The following is a 16,388-nucleotide window of genomic DNA, read 5'->3' on the forward strand; positions in this document are numbered from 1 at the left end:
TTCGTCCGGCCTGAGCTACTGCGTTCCAACAGATTACTACTGTATCCCACAATTCCTCAACCAACCTCACCCCACCCCCTTTTCCTGATTTTTGTCTGATCTATCCGTCCATCGTTTTGAACCTCTCGATGTTGGAAAATAAGTCGGGGATCTGGCACTGCAGTGAGTCGTTTCTTTTAAGAACCCTAACAATTGTTAACATTGATGCTGCTCAGAATGGATGGGAAACATTAGGAATCGTAATGATTCACAATCAAAATAATGATGACCGTGACTTACCACAAGGGCTTTGGCCTTCATGAGTCACATGGGTGACCGAAACACGACTCCCTGAGCAAACAGCGGGCCGGAATCACAGTTCCACTCGGGTCACAAGACCTGTGAGTCTTCACACTCATTCATAAGGGGGTGCTGTTAGCATTCATACCCCAAGTTTAAGGCTGCTGGAGACTCAAGATAGCCCCTTAAAGATGTGATAATGTGTCGTGGTGCATTAAAGTTCTGGCAAAAACATCTTGAGTTGCAGGTGCCTCTCATAAACATCTTTATTCTTTCACACGTGCGCCTCAAGATGTTTCCTGCAGTGTAGGTGTGTGTGAGGGGGAAGGTGTGTCTTAACTACAGTTCCATACTCTGAAGCACATACACATACGCACGCACATGCACGCACGCACGCACGCACGCACGCACGCACGCACGCACGCACACACACACACACACACACACACACACACAACGTCTCTGGAGGTGTGCTAGCTGAGATTGAGCTGTGTGAATTTCTACTTGATGAGTCCTGGGATGCAGGGAAGGACCTTTCTGTTTATGGAGGCCAACATTAATTCATGACTTCTGCCGCAACTTCCCAGCAAATAATTTAGAGACTTTTTGAAATAACTTTTTATCCACCGGAGATTCTCTATATCTGCGTTTATGTTTGAGCCTTGCCAAGCTTCTTAAAAAGGCTTCATGCACACATTGTTCACAGTGGTTTTGGATGGAGCATAATGTATCTTCTTTCCTGATGGAGGATGCTTGGGAATCCAAGCGGAAAACCAGTTGGCAGGGAAAAGATCAAGGAAAGACTGGGAAGAACAGAATTCACACGAAGCTCACCTTAAAGTCATACTGGGAACATGAAGCTTACATTATAGTCATACTGGGAACACAAAGCTCACCTTAAAGTCATACTGGGAACATGAGGCTTACATTGTAGTCATACTGGGAACACGAAGCTCACCTTATAGTCATACTGGGGACATGCTAGGACTTCACCTCTTAATTCAGCATGAAAAAACACACCTCAGGTGTCACAGGTGAGATGTCTTTCTCAACATGGTAAATGGCACTCGTCCGCCTGCAGAAACCTCATAGTGTAGGCTGTAGTTGCGGTCTCCTTTCCCAACACATATGAGCCATACGTGCATACCCACCGCCAACGTCAGGGACACGGGGCGTGACAGCGAGGAGGAGACGACAGAGGGTTGGGGGTTGGGGGCGGCACGCAGGTGGGGAGCTGGCCGCAGACACGTAGGCATCCAAGGGGTCCAAGGAACCACACTGAGAACCGGAAGTTTCTGGAACCCGGGCGTCTTGCTCTGCTGCCGGTGGAGAAAGAGTGAATCTGAGTTCCTGTTTTTGCTATCAAAATAAATAAGTTGATTGATGAGCACACCGGCAGCGTCGTCGGTTTTTCCTCCACAAGGTACATCTCTGTACCGCAGGCTTCAGCAAACGCGTTTTGAACACTGATTTACTAGTATCTGCTGCCGTGAGTGTGCTAAATCGGGGCCTGAATGGGGCCAACCGAAGTCCTGCAGTCACTTCATGAAATCAGAGCTATAAAAAGGCACTGACAGGCGATGTAGGTCTACATCGGGCTGGTCCACCTCTGTGTCCTCAACCGCAGCTCCCGCAAAGCCTCCTACATGGGCAGTGGATCAGAACAAAAAGTGATATGTTTCACCCGGGCAAAGCCATGCTGACATTGGAATCAGACAGCAGACTTGATAATAAAAAGATTATTACAGCTTTTTGGGTTTTACGGGGAAGGTTTAAAACTGCGGAACACGATGCCAGTGTGTACAGTTTAAAAGGCTGCGCAAAAGAGGAAAACAAAGCTACATTTCCTGACCTCGCGCCATCTGACAGGAAATGACATCAAGTGATAACAATTGTGTGGAGAATTGCAACTGTGCTCACATCAGAATAGACGAGTTGGTGTAAAGTCATTAACCTCACTAAATGTCTTATTTGGACCATTACAATGATACAAATATTCACATCTTATTCACAAAAAACACACATATTCATTAGAGAAAAGTCTAGTCTGAGCAGAACAAGATAAAGGACTTTGGCCAAGAACTGATCGAAACAAAGGTGTCAGAGTCAACACAACAGGCCCACGTTTCCAGTGTTTAAGTTGTGTCTGTGGCAGCCTGAAGTTTGACCAAGAGGGGACCAACAGTAGACTAATCAGCAAACCCTCGGATGGCTAAAACAACAGAACTATAAGATAAATGTCAGGAGATCTAGTGCCACAATGACAAAACCAAATCAGTACAGATATTATCCAGGCCAGAGAACTACTCACACACACACACACACACACACACACACACACACACACACACACACACACACTCACACACACAAACACATGCACACCCTCACATACAAGCTATGGCTCTTTTTCATGTATGTATCCCTTTAACTCTCTCTCTCTCTCTCACACACACACACACACACACACAGATGCGGCCTGCAGTCCTTGGGCTGTCAGAGAGCCCAGGTCACCCTGGCAGCTATTTGTGAACACGGGACAGGCAGAGACATAAGCCATGCATCGGTGGGGGAGTGGGTGACTACCCCCGTTACCACGGTGACCTGGGACGTTTGGCGGAAACAGCCGCGCCGCCGAAAGTAGTCGCGCAGGACTTCCCGTCTGACCCGTCTTCTCTTCCTCTCTCGTGCTCTCCGTTGGGCGGACCACCTGGGAGAAGAAACCCGCCGTAGAAACACTGCACCTCCAGCTCATAGCAACCGAAACAAACTGTGTAGAGCAAGCCCTCTCTGTCTCTGTGAGTTATGCATGAGAAAACCCCCTACCCCTTGTTCTACTGTACATTGGTACACTGTACACATACAGAGCAAAAAAATAAAAACATGTACCAGACATTCTGTGAAAATCAAAGAAATCTGTCAGCAAACAGTGACATCTGTGACATCAAATCTGTCAAACTTGTCAAATCTGTCATAACCCGTTAGACATTCTCAACTTTGAGAAGTTTGTTAGTCTGCAGTTGCGTTGCCTACCATCAGTAGTTGCAGTTGATCTAATACAGCAGACATGGATGTCAGTTACAAAAACTTTAATGATAAAAGCATGAGCAATCCAGGTACTACTGTTATGTTAAATAGAGTTAAATGAAACTTGATTTAAACAGCAAACAAGAACTCCCTTTTGGACCAGCCCACGTCCTCCGGAGGCTTAGACAGACAGAAGATCTCACGGAGGCGCTATAGTCACATCAGTGTTAAGTGGGTGGGGCTTTGGGGAGGGGGGGGGTCATGCACTGATGCATCCCACCCCCATCACTCTCAAACGACTCTCTGGATGAAGACGGAGGCCAGGACACAAACAGCTGCCGTGCCGTTCATCCTCGGACCGCTCTTTCCCAGAAAAGCCGGCGAGGACACAGGAAGAGCTCTGCAACGCTTCCAAGATTGAACGCTTAAAAAGGATCCCAGTTAGCAGATGGCTGGTGGGTGGAGTTTTGCAGATAGGGGGCGGGGGTTAGCAGGGAGGGGCGGAGTTTAGTAGGGATGGGTGGGATTTGGTATGGATGGGGCAGGGATTAGCAAGTAAGGTGTGAAGCTTAGCAGGTGACAGACAGGGGAGAACCTCTGGGGAAGCTGGACAGCAGTGAGAGGGGAAGGGAGATTAGACACTAAAAGTGAGAGAGAGACCAGGAGAGGCACAGATAAAACAGATGGCAGAGCGGCTGGGGGTCGAAGAGCACAGGTGGAATGGATGGACAGACATGCGGCAGGAGGGAAGGAGACAAAAGAGCCGGTGCCTCCCCTCTGAGGAAGTGGCGGAGGAAGCGGCCGCGTGCAGGCCGCCCCCGCCAGTCCCCACACACAGGTGCTTAGCGACAGATCAAATCCGCACACCCCTGTTATACGTCCCCTGCTCCCTGCCCAGACTGCTACGGAGGCTTGCTTGGTGTTTAAGCAGGAGAAGCCCTGTTTTGATTGGAAAACCGTGCGTCCATGTGGAAGCCATCAGAGCAAGGCCCGCCGGCTTGAATCCACTCCAATCCCCCACCCCCACCCCCACCCCCCAGCCCCGTCACCCCCGCGCCGTACGAGGGCTGCGGGCTTCCTGTTTCCTGTCCGCCCGACAGCGTCCCCAGAAACGCTGGAGGAAGAGGAGAGTGCCTGGAGAGAACTCGAGGAACGGCCCTGCCCCGCTATTGGCCGAAACCGGACCGCCGCAGCTTGGAGACTTCCTGTGGCGGTTTTCTCACGCTGCCACTCGCCACGCAGTCGCACGGAAAGGCGACAGGGCCCAAAGGGACGGCTCTCATGGGTCAGAAGCCCGCCTACAGGGAGGCCCAGCATGTGTTATCAGGTCCCACAGGTGTGATTGATGTCTGTGTTTTGTAGCCTTATACACAGAGTCCTGCATTTAAAGAGCTGGCACCGTTTTCTGATTAGCTTTCAGGCATGGATACTGTGTTTGTTTACTTATAACTATGGCAACATAAATTAGTGGATGTTCCATTTGTATGTAGAAAATAATAATTTCCTCTGTCTGAATACAATTTGGCATGATGAACTCTGACTGTTTTATGTATACGATTAGTCTGTTGCTTACAGGCATTTTGTGTTTTCCTGCATGCATGTCAAATTCTTTATTTAGGACACTTATGTATACACATGCAGTGGCAATTGAGCTCCGACTTGTTTGTTTATAAACTCTTTAGGGTTGTTGATCTTGAGATGAACCCGAAGCTCCGCCCCAAAGCCCCGTATCCTTCCACCTTCTATGACTGTGTTACGGTGAAATGGTTCTCTGCACACTAACTGGCCAATGAAACTGGCTCATCACATCCGTCGCGATTTCCTTGGATCAAGAAATAAAGCCCCACTCAAAAACCACAGGATTCTTTCGCATGCATGAATCATGAGTTGGGACGCCTGAAACCGATCAAAACCCTAATGCAGCTTGATGCAAACCATTGAGCGTCAAGTTCATTTTTTGAATCAACATCAGGCTTTCCGGACATCAGGTAGGTCAGGTCAGGGGGGATGGGCCTTTGGAACAGGCCCAGGGTCAGCGTAGAGGAGCCAAAAGGCTAAAAGGAAGGCAACCTCCTTCGATGCATCTCTCACGCTGGCCACCACGGCGTTTCCCGCTGTGTGAAAAACATCAGCGATCAACTCTTGGATTCAGTTTATTTAGAAGATTCATTTCTGCCCAGGGAGTTAACGGCAGCTTCCCGAGTCGCAGCCCGATGTCCCCATAAAACAAAGTGTAGCGTGCAAGAAATAGAGCAGGCGCAAAGCAAAAGGTGAAGTCCTGCAGGTCTCCACATTTGTGGATTTACAGCCATTCAGAGGGACGGGTGCAGGGGGCCCTCCTGACAGTGGGAGAGGGGACACCAGAACACCTTGAGACGACGAGTGGTCAAATGCACCTGTCTCACACACACATGAGAAGACACGCATACACACGCAGACACACGCAGACACACAGAGAAACAACTAAGACAAGCAGACAGGTGGTCCAAGGACTTCTGAACAGAACAGAATGTGTCTTGCTTCAAAAGCATAAAGGTCCATCGAACCAAAACCAGACATTTTTCAGACATTCTTATTTATTTGATGGAAGGCATGTTGGCTAGACATGGATATACGTTCTCAAAACCTCCAGCATACATCAATGCCTTTGATACTTGATACGCCTCTTTTTTAAACCCCACCAAACTGCCTCAAGTCTCCCAGGAGAGTCGTAGCTTTCATTTGCCCTGCAGCCGATAAATCCCATGAATCCTCGGGCTTTTGTCAGCTCAATGGATCTCCAGAGGAGCGCAGATAAGAAATGGACTGACTAAAAGACAAACCTCCCGTACAACAGGAGATTACAGCGGGATCTGTTTTCATTCCGCGCAGCGTGTGAAATAAGTCAGACGGGCGCACGCATGCAGACCTGCGGCGTCCTCCAGGGCCAAATAGGGCATGTCTGGACCTGCTAGGGGTCAGTGGGAAAGTCTACAGTCTTACAGGGCAGCACTGGCTCAGGCTTTTACACTGAACCCTAGTGCCAGTCTCTCTTCCTCCATATTTGCTGCCATCTGTTTCATCCCTTCATCCCTGCCCCTCTGTATTTTGGGGAAGTGGAAACGCAGAAAGGATGCCAGGCGTTTTCCTCCAACTGGACACAGTGGAGATTAGCAGTGATGAAGCTAGCCATTACTGACCTGAGAGGAAATGTAGAAGGTTTAGACATGACTTCCAAAAAAACAACCTGCGTGAGTGCTTCCAATCTGATGTTAAAATATTTACTCTCGTCTACCCGTGGGAGGTCTCCATTTCCTGTGACTGCACTCCCTCTCCTCTCACTGTCTAAATTAAACCCTTTTTCTTCACATTAGACTTGGAGATCCTGACATTCTGGAGAGGCCTGTTAATAGCTTCTGTTCTTTACAAATGCAGAATGTAATAATCCAGACAAGCAGGCAGACATTACTGTAGGAAAATGTTTTGGAAGTAACAACAGCTGCTGCAGTCCAGCTCAGCTACCTCAGAATACTCAGCTATTCCTGAAGAACAAGACTTCTAGTTTTTAACTGAACCCACACAGCATAGCACATAACGAGTTAATTTAGATGTTTGGCACTTAAAATATTTTTAAAATCTTTCTCAACTTTGCAAATCTTGTTTCTAACTAAAAGTATAATGCCTCGTATCACATTAAAAAGCACATTTTCTCCTACCACATTTGTAATGTATAGTAATCTCCTGCCCCCTACTGGTGACTTATGAAATAAAAATTGCAGATGGAAATAACAGTACCAAATACACACGCTGCCAAATAGTCTTCTTTCTACGCGCTGCATCCCCAACTGAATAAACGTGCAGTCCTATTTTATGTTCAAGGTCATAGGGAATCAGTTTAAATCATTACATAAGAGAACACGAACAACATCTTTCAACATAGTTTTAAATGTCTAAACCAGCCTTTCATGCGTACTTACCTGTCTCCTGCATGTTACAAAAATAGAAGAAACAAACAGGCAAATTGTGACTGCACTTATGAACTCTCGAGTGAGCCTCTCTGCCCTCTGCAAATTACATTTAAATCTGGTGTTGTAATGACTCCCAATGACAACTTCCAACCCCTCACATATGAACCGCTCATATAACCGGGAAAAAAGTGTCAACTCCGAGTGTAAGTTGAGGGTTGAGACGTGGCATGGGGAATGTGGAAAATCTTAAAGTATACGGCACCTTTCTCGTGACATGCCTGAATTTATAAACTCGGTATATTTGTTTGTTTTTATGTTTGTTTACGTGGCTCTCAAGACTGGGATCCCTTTAACGTGGGTACCGTTTGGAAGCCTAAGCTAGCTCTAATAACTACACGTCTTCCAATAATGCAATAATACACAAATGAAATAAAACGTTAAATAAAAAGCAATAATATCAAGCACCGTCTGTGTTATTATATAGAAAATTCTTTATTTCGTGGGGACAAAAGTGGACTGCTTTCACGATATGTTTCCGACATGCTTCTGACTAGCTAGGATAGGTATGACAGTTGTAGCGGCTTTACATTCGTGTGGATGGGGCGATCAGGAGACGTTCTGCAGTACCAGCAAAAGACGGGCAAGCTTTGGCAAGACTCAGGCGGCTGCACGATTCGACAAAAACAAAAAGGGTCATAAGGAAGGGTTTTTTTTTTCAAATCCCCATCTATGACAGAAAACACGAGTGTGTTTTGTGGCCGTCTCTTAGGGCGTACCTAGCGGATCACTCTGTATTAATTAACCAAAAGTCTTGAGGCGAGGCGCGAATGTGCGGACGTCAAAAGACACGACGCGTTTTCCAGCCGCCGCGATGACGTAGCGGCGACCGAACAACAAACAGTTGTGGAGTGAGCGGAGCGGCGGAGGACCTGCTGCCTGAGCGCCCGTCGGCCCTGCTTCATGTGAGCTGGGCGGAACCAGCGAACACCCGTCCTGTTCGGGCTTCGGCACGTTACTGTAAATTGTGCGCGCGTCTGCCTGTCGTGCTGTCGGCGTGCGCTCGGAAGTAGCCGCGCGAGCTAAGCTAAGCTAACGGCGCTATGACGCCTGTTTTTTCGTTGACGTCCCAGAGGTTGCGACGCGGTGAGACGAAGTAAAAATCAACAAAAACATCCGCCTCAACGTTTTTTTATGACGGGGTCGAGTCGGGGTATGTCGTGAAGCAGGCCGGGACACTTTCGCTGGCCGGCCTGAAAGAGTTGCGATAGCTTAATCGGTACTTTTAACGCAAAACGAGACGATGTTGGCGCAAGTTAGCAGACACTAGCGGAGTCCTGCCCCGCTCACGTCAGGGCGACCCGCCACGGTCCGGAACACCGGGTCTGGAGAACCGGGTTATCTTACTCCTTTAACTACCGACCCACACTCGCCACGGTCCGGAACTCCGGGTCTGGAGTACCGGATTATCTTACTCCTTTAACTACCGACCTGTCCTGACTCAAAGGAGAAAGCAGATTCAAGTACGTTTCTAGTTCGCGTTGTTGTAACTGTTTCTCCCCCCCACGCAGACGAGCGTTTAGTTGAAGTCTGTGGGATATTGGTGTGTTTGATGTGATGCGACCATATTGTTAATTTGGAAAACACCGTTTCCTCTTTCGATGCTTGGAAACATAACGCGTCTGTTTCGGTTCGGGGGCGAAATCGCGTCTCTGGTGACCGTGCTGTTCACTGAGCAGCAGTGTTGATCTTTCCTACGTGGATCAAACAATTAGGCGCTTCCTTGACCCGGAGAAAGAGTCTCGACTCCACCAGGGACGTTTGTAGTACTCCGAGAAACACGGTTGATCGTCCGCTGGTGCTACAGGGACACGTGTGCGGCCGGTGGAGCTGCCGCGTCGCCCACGCGTCGCTCACGGGACAGGGCTCCATGGGCTTAGTGCACACACTTATACACGTGCACCAAACTTTCCCAAAGGACTTTTGTTCATATAGTTTGTCTATACCAGGAGTTCGTGGTGTTTGTTACATTTAGATAGAGAGCGCTTCTAAACTGCTTTTTTCTTTTTGTATTTACGAAATCGTCGCATTAATACACAAACATCAATAAGTAATTGGCGTCTCGTACTTCGAGTAACAGTCCGTGGTGTGCTGCGGATCTATTATGAGATGAGAAGATGAACAGTGAGACTCAAGCTTTAGATGTACGCAATGCCAAGACAAAGACCGGTGTGGACGACCACCCGACTGCGCCCGTTTCCGAAGAAATCATTCCCCGGTTAATGGACAGGGACGTGGGGAGGCCGGTAGTTGATGCCACAGCCCCGGGCGCTGCTGTTTTAACAAGGACAACAGGCTGTCATGCGGGGGGTCAGGATGACAAAGACAAGAGAAATAAAGAAGAGGTGTTTAGTAAGAACAATGGAGTTAAGACTGCACGTGTGGCGGTCTGCGCGCACCCTGACAGCGCGTCTAATGACCACCAGAGCCATGAAAGTAGCGGAGTCATTTTGGAGTCGCAGGTTTCTCAGTTTTCTGTTGGGGACGTAGTCGACGACGGGGACATGGATATTGGTGTGGATTTAAGTCTGGACGAAAGTGGAGTTCTGGAATCTGAGCCGGTGACTTCGAGCGAGGAAAGTGCCTCGGTTTTTACCAGTGCAAGTTCCTTAACGACAGAAACTAAGGTGGGAAGGGAATCGCACGAACCTTCGGAGCTAGGGGGGAGTAGTGTGCCCTCCAGTTTTACAAGCGCGGAGGTTCTTTCCCCGTCTTCAGTCTTTGAGGAAACTGGGCCAAAACACAAAGCCAAGAGGGTCACGTTTCCTTCGGACGAGAACATCGTCTCTGGATCGGTGGAGCCCAAGGATCCTTGGAGACATGGTAAGTTCATTCGGCATGTTCACTGCACTGCTGCTGGGATGGTCATCCCAGGCCTCATCCCGTGTTGCCTGAGCTTTCATTAATGGTGTTCCTGGCAGCACATTTGAGATGTCTTAATGCCGCTGTCATAGCTCAACAATAGGTGCTGTGATGTGGGTTGATCTCAGCTCATCTAGCTGGTACCACTAGTTCGTCATACGAGGGCCTCGATCGTTTCCGCCTGAGATCAAAACGCCTTTGAAGATGGCTTGTGTTACCTGTTAGGACCAGAGGGAATGGCCATCTTAGATATACCAGGGGTCTCATGTTTGTGCTTCATTGCAGCGGTAGACTCAAACCACACCATGACATCACGGGATCGCACTTCAGGATGTGCTGCACATGTAGCCTGAGAGTTGGGGGGTGGGACCAGAAGCTTGGGGAGGGGAGGAACTTTGAGCTGATGGACCTATGGCAGCTTTTACAAACATAAGTCGAGCGTGGCACTATACTAGAAACAGTTAAATGGAGAATCCCTCCCACTGCGTACTAGTAGTTTGTACACGTAATTGGTGTCCACAAATCCAACCTTTATGGTAGTCTTTCTCCACCCAGTTCCCAGGATGTACCAGACAGTTGACCTTTTTACATTCTTCCACCTCAGTAAGCATGATCCAAGCTATTATGAAACAATAACTGTAACAGTATTCTTGGAGCTGGAATAGGGAAAAATATTAAGCACACATGCACGGGGTGCCTGAATGCTTTGAGTTCACTGCCTGGTTTTAGAAGTGCACAGCACAGCAAGTCGATCTGCATAAACCAAACACCCCATCTCCTTCAGTCAAACACTGAAGGTTTCAACATCGTCCTCTTTGACCCCGACACTGGTCAAGGAAATCCCTAGTTTCGGGGTCGCCCGGGTGCAGGTTGCTACGGTTACAGTGCAGCGAAGGGCATCGGCGGGGACGTGCGGCGTGCCGCCTAATCCAGCACGAGCGTGACTGGCTGCACTGTGGCCTGTGGCGTTGTGCTGACTCAACGCCTGCGCAGCACAGGACTGAGGTTTGCCTTCGCCTGGCACGCTAGCCCAGAGCTGTGTTTAATCACCAGCCGCCCTGCCTCTTCCAACTGCACTCGGCTCAGCCCAGAGAGAGCGGCCCATTTCAGTAGCTCCAGGACCAGAGACGTCTGCGACGCCCTTTTGAGAGGAAAGGGAATGCACACAGATCGATGTGTTCAGTTTTGCTCAACGCTGGTTTTTAGATGCTTTATGTTGGGCTTGGATGGTCATGGTTTTCAGTGCTAAACCCCGCACGAGTTTCCCGTGGCCATTTCGTTATGTTTGAGATATTTGGAGTTATTATGCTGCGTGTGAAATTACATACTTAAATCTTAACAGGCTTTAACAGTTTAGCAAAGTTTCACGCCAGAGGGGCTTTCATTGTCAGGGTTAGGGCTAACGGTCCCAGGTCACTGTCCCATGTTTTATCTCATGACCTTAATTGTTGTCAAAGCCCTCCACTCCTGTATGTGCCACGTTGACACGATTGTGTTCGAGTGCTTCTGTCTGATTTAGAGAGAGAGAAAAGTTGTTGTGATCGTGCTTTTTAAGTGGTTAAAGGCTGTGATGGTACTAATACACCCTCAGCATTCATTTTCCCTCCCTCTCCCTCCTTTACAAGTTTCACAACACACCACAAAGAGCAAGCCTGCTGGCTTCTGTCTCATTGTCTTTTTCTGTCTTCGTCTCTCTGATTCTCTGCTTTTCTTTCATTACTCATGTTGCCAGTCCTTATTTCATAAAAAAGGGAAGCCGCATCCCTCAGACGTTGATCATGTTCTCTGCAAGTAATACCAGACATTTTCTTTTGTTTCTGTTTCTGCTTCGAGGGCTGCTGAGTACACTGCAAAATCAGACTATCAGCAATACCGGCATCAGGGAAGTCTGTAATATGCAAATGAGAGTCCCAATTTTTTATTGTGTGCTACAAGCATCCTGATCATTTGCGGACATCCCGAATGTCACATGACCTCATCTTCTAGGAGCGGTTGGACAAATCTGAGCTTTCACAAGATTCATCAAATGTCAATAACTTTAGTTCAATCAAAAGGCTCTAACCATGTCCCGTCAAGGTTTCATATAGGTGCTTTTAACATTTCGCAGTCAAAGCTCTGCAACACGATCACTGTGTGACGTTCTTGTCCCTATCACGCCACCCTGGTTTTGGTCGTGCCTTGGCTGAGACACTCTCCTCAGCACTGTCCCGCATCCCTGCTGTAGGCCCGACGGGATGTTCCCTCAGGCCTCCTCGAGCAGGAGCCACTATCCGGCTCTGAACGAAAGGGGCTTCGGTTGTTTGTGCCTACACGGCCACTTCCCGGTTTTACAACTTCGTTTCCTGAGGGGCGACACCCCGCCCACTCTCTCATCTTCAGTCACGTGACTGCATCTGAGCACTCCGGCATAATGGGGAGCTGCTTGTGGCCAATGTTGTGTGAATGCTTCTTAAAGCCACGGGCAGTGGCCCACACACCAGATGCCTGTAGCCCGGTTTAGATTAGCCCGTTATGTGCCAGCTCACACTGGTCTGCTTACAAAAGCAGTTGGCTGAAGGGTTGTTTGTGTTTTACAGCTCGCTAGTGTGATGAGGCATTTGATTCTCCTCGCTTCAGAATGTCATCCGGTCCACGCAGACCTAGTTTTTAACAAAGTGTGGTTTGGAATCAGCACGTGTGCTAGGTATTGTGGCCCCTGTTGTGTTCTGCCTATCTGTATGCAATGAGCTATGACCACTGAGCTTCCTGCGCTAATAAGAGGCGGCTATTGTTTTGATGTAATTGGTGTAGAAAGGTGCTCCAGCAGACTAGAATGAGCAAGTGTTCAGGACTGGATAAAAGCTAGTGTGAATTATTGCAGTACTGTGCTGAGCAAAGTCTTTTGATATATTTTATGCAGTCTGTGTCTACATTGTGTGCATAGCCTATGAAAGCATTACAGGATGATACCGTTGGAGAAGGTGACTGCCTGTAGATCCTGATGATTTGCAGACCCGGTTGCGCTGACATCTTTTGGTGACGAAAGCTTTTGAGCAATCGATTAGGAGGGAAATGGCAGCAAAGGATGAGAGATGGTCAAAGTCTCTGCAGCTTGCTTACAGGGGGGGGGGGGGGGGTGCTTCAGCTACTTTATTCCACTTTCCACAAAATTTGAAAGGAAGAAAAAAATGTTTAGTGTTGTTTATTGATGTTTCATCAGCCTTTAATACTGAGCTCTATTGGCAGAAAGGTTGGTGGTAATTACTCACCGGACTTAGTAGGATGGCGTATTGATTTTCTTTTGACAAATTGGACCCAGAGAGTTGAGTTAAATGACTCATTCTGTGACACTGCTTCTCCATAAGGTTTCTTTTATCCGCTCTTGTGTTTTATGTACAGATGACTGGTGCCGTGAGTATGAGCACAGGTATATGTTAATCTATGCAGATGAGAACGGCCAAGGTCCCGTGCTGGTTGAGCTCGTCCAGTGAGGATTCATTCCTAAAGCCCAACATTGAGATGTTGGAGATGGCAGTGTTACAGCTAGCACTCACATTTTGGGATGCCAGCAAGAATCCTTATTACTTTTTCAGAAGCACAGCAAGGCTGAATGAATGAACGTATCCGATCACACTCTGAATGAAGTTTCACCTTCTATCAGACTCTCACTACAGACTCCCAAAGATGTAACAGATCACCAAAACTCTTTTATCCCCAGTGCAATTATGTTGTTGAGCGATACAAGTGAACACATGATCTTATTTTAGTTTCGTATTTAATGCGGTTTTATTGTTGCGTGCTGTGCATGTAAGAATAGCTGCCACTAATGCGTTTTCTCCCTGAGAGACGGTAATGCTGAACTAAACGGAGATGTTCCAGACCTTACTGTCGTCAGTGGGGGAGGCCTGACCCCCTGCGTTGGGAGTACCCAGCCCTGTTTTTGCTGCGCTGAACCCTGTTGGCTTGAACATGTCCCAAGTGGGGGACACAATCTACAGTTAATCCATACCTGAATAACAACTACAGTGCATTTGATCGGGGTTGTCGCTGAATTTCTAGCATTTCTAAAAACAGGGCTTGCAAGGGTAGCATTGTTCTCAGGGTTCTCAGAGATTCCTCTCATTGAACCGGTTGTCCATAGCTCTTGCACAGGACCTCTGCAAACTCTGTTTTCGTACAGGACATCTGTGAACACTTTTAGCGCAGGACCTTTTGTGAACTATTCTTTTTAGTGGAGAAGCCTCAGGACATACCACAATTTACAATGTGAGCCACGTGCAGTGGTTTTGCCCATATGGCTATTAAAAAGGGTATTTATAAACAATACAAAATACAAAGTCGTTGGTTGAAGTGCCACACCAGTGTACTGAAAACTAAGCTCTATGTTTTGGCTTGGAAGGGGAAACTGGTAGCCTACCCATTACCTGCATTACCTCTGTTGTATAAATCAGTCAGCTTGCCAGATAGATCCCTCTTTGACCCAGACACGGTTTATGGCACAATGAGAGTCGGTCTAGATGATCATTAACCAAGAATGTTCTGGAAACAGCCCGGAAGCCATGCCTCACGCGACGGGTCTTACCAGGATCTTGATATCAGTTTTGTCCATTCCACCAGAAAGAGGGATTTATGGTAGGCTAGTTAAAGGAACAGTATGTAATATATTTACTACACAGAATTATAAATGTCCTTGAGCGTCATGTGAGATTAAGAAAACATGCAAAGTTGAATTGCAGGCTTTTCCAGCTGCATTGCTACAACCAGTATGATGTTCTTTGTAATTACCATTCCACAGCAGAGTGTTTGTTTGTTTTGCACTGTGGTCTCACTCGCTGGCCATTTCACGACACCGTTTCAACACACTGGTTGCTAGATATGAACTAAATCGGCCAGTTAAAACCACATACTGTAGCCATGGAATCAAGCAAACCAGTTTGATCAGCAGAATTGTATTATTCCCCATCTCAAAGCCTCAGCATCCTTCTAAAATCTCCACGAACAGAGATGTAGTAAAATTCGCGTAAATATCTGCGATGCCTTTGGAAGATGGAGATGACTAGCAAGCTAATTTTCTTCTGAACAGATATACATTTGAGCTTCAGCAGCTACCTTAGCTAATTTATCACAGCTCCTAGTAGGAATTGGGTGCTTTAAGTAAGTAATTTCTGCTTTAAAATTGACAACTTGCCTTCATACTATGTGTTCTGTGTGCAGCTTGGTTATCAAGGGAACCAATATTTGAGACCGTTGTTGAAGTGATTGTGAGTAGCTCTGGCTAACACATAATAGCAACATATGCTAATATTACCTGCTGTCTGTCACACTGGAGAAGTTGACCGCCAACAATACAGAAATGTACAGCAGAAATTACATTTGAGTCTATATTACATTTACCAATACAGTTATTCTATATGTTGCGTCATCTAAGCTGAGTAATGTTCATCACGTTAATCACCCTAGATGTTTAGGTTAGCTATAAAAACTGTATACAGTACACACTTTGTGAAGTGTTTATTCAATTTTCTGACAATCAATCAATGTGGTTAAATTTCAGTAGCATTTGATTGCTTAGTTGATAGATATTTTGGGGAAATTTCCTTTGTAGGTTAAATAAGTTATGAGTTCATGTCACCCTAGCAATGGCACATATCCGTCTACAACAAGGATTTCGATTTAGGATTGAATGTGTTATGCTTTCTATGTTATCTATAGCTGGGAAATTGTAACTAGAAATTTTGTTTTGAGGATAATGTACTTAGCTTTGTCTTCTGCACACAGCCAGGGATTGACATTGAGTTAGAACACAGAGTAATAAAAAAAAATCAACATAGGGTTGTTCATAGTTTTTAAAAAACAATGTAAATGTACATTAGCTCATCACCATTGCACTCGTTGGTGAAGGATCAATCTTCTCAACCTGGATTTTTTTTCCTCTGCATCTGTTGATCCTGATCTCATTCTGATCCGGCTGTGAAGGAGCCACCCACCCCCAACACACACACACACACACACACACACACACACACACACACACGACACATGCACAGGCAGGCACTCAATCACATTCAGGTACTGTCTCCTGTGGTTCAGCCCAGCTGTGTGTGCAATGCTGTTTGCCAATGGCTGTGGCATCACCCGGCATGCTGGGACAGCAGGGTTTGTTTGGGGGGGGGGGGGGGGGGGGGGGGGTCTGCGTCGGACAGGCCTGGTCTCTCACACACACACACACACACACAC

At 47.2% G+C, this 16,388-nt stretch overlaps 1 protein-coding gene across 1 annotated transcript in view; it reads left to right on the forward strand.

Moving 5' to 3' along the window:
* The first annotated feature begins 8,112 nt into the window (after nt 1-8,112).
* ppp1r37 (protein phosphatase 1, regulatory subunit 37) overlaps nt 8,113-16,388 on the forward strand; it is a 34,771-nt gene continuing 26,495 nt past the window's right edge. The window contains exon 1 of the mRNA XM_076994365.1: nt 8,113-10,133. Within this exon, the coding sequence (XP_076850480.1) occupies nt 9,428-10,133 (706 nt within the window). The 5' untranslated portion in view covers nt 8,113-9,427. The remainder of the gene's footprint in view (nt 10,134-16,388) is intronic.

Source organism: Brachyhypopomus gauderio, chromosome 2 (genome assembly GCF_052324685.1).
Source record: "Brachyhypopomus gauderio isolate BG-103 chromosome 2, BGAUD_0.2, whole genome shotgun sequence".
NCBI lineage: Eukaryota > Metazoa > Chordata > Actinopteri > Gymnotiformes > Hypopomidae > Brachyhypopomus > Brachyhypopomus gauderio.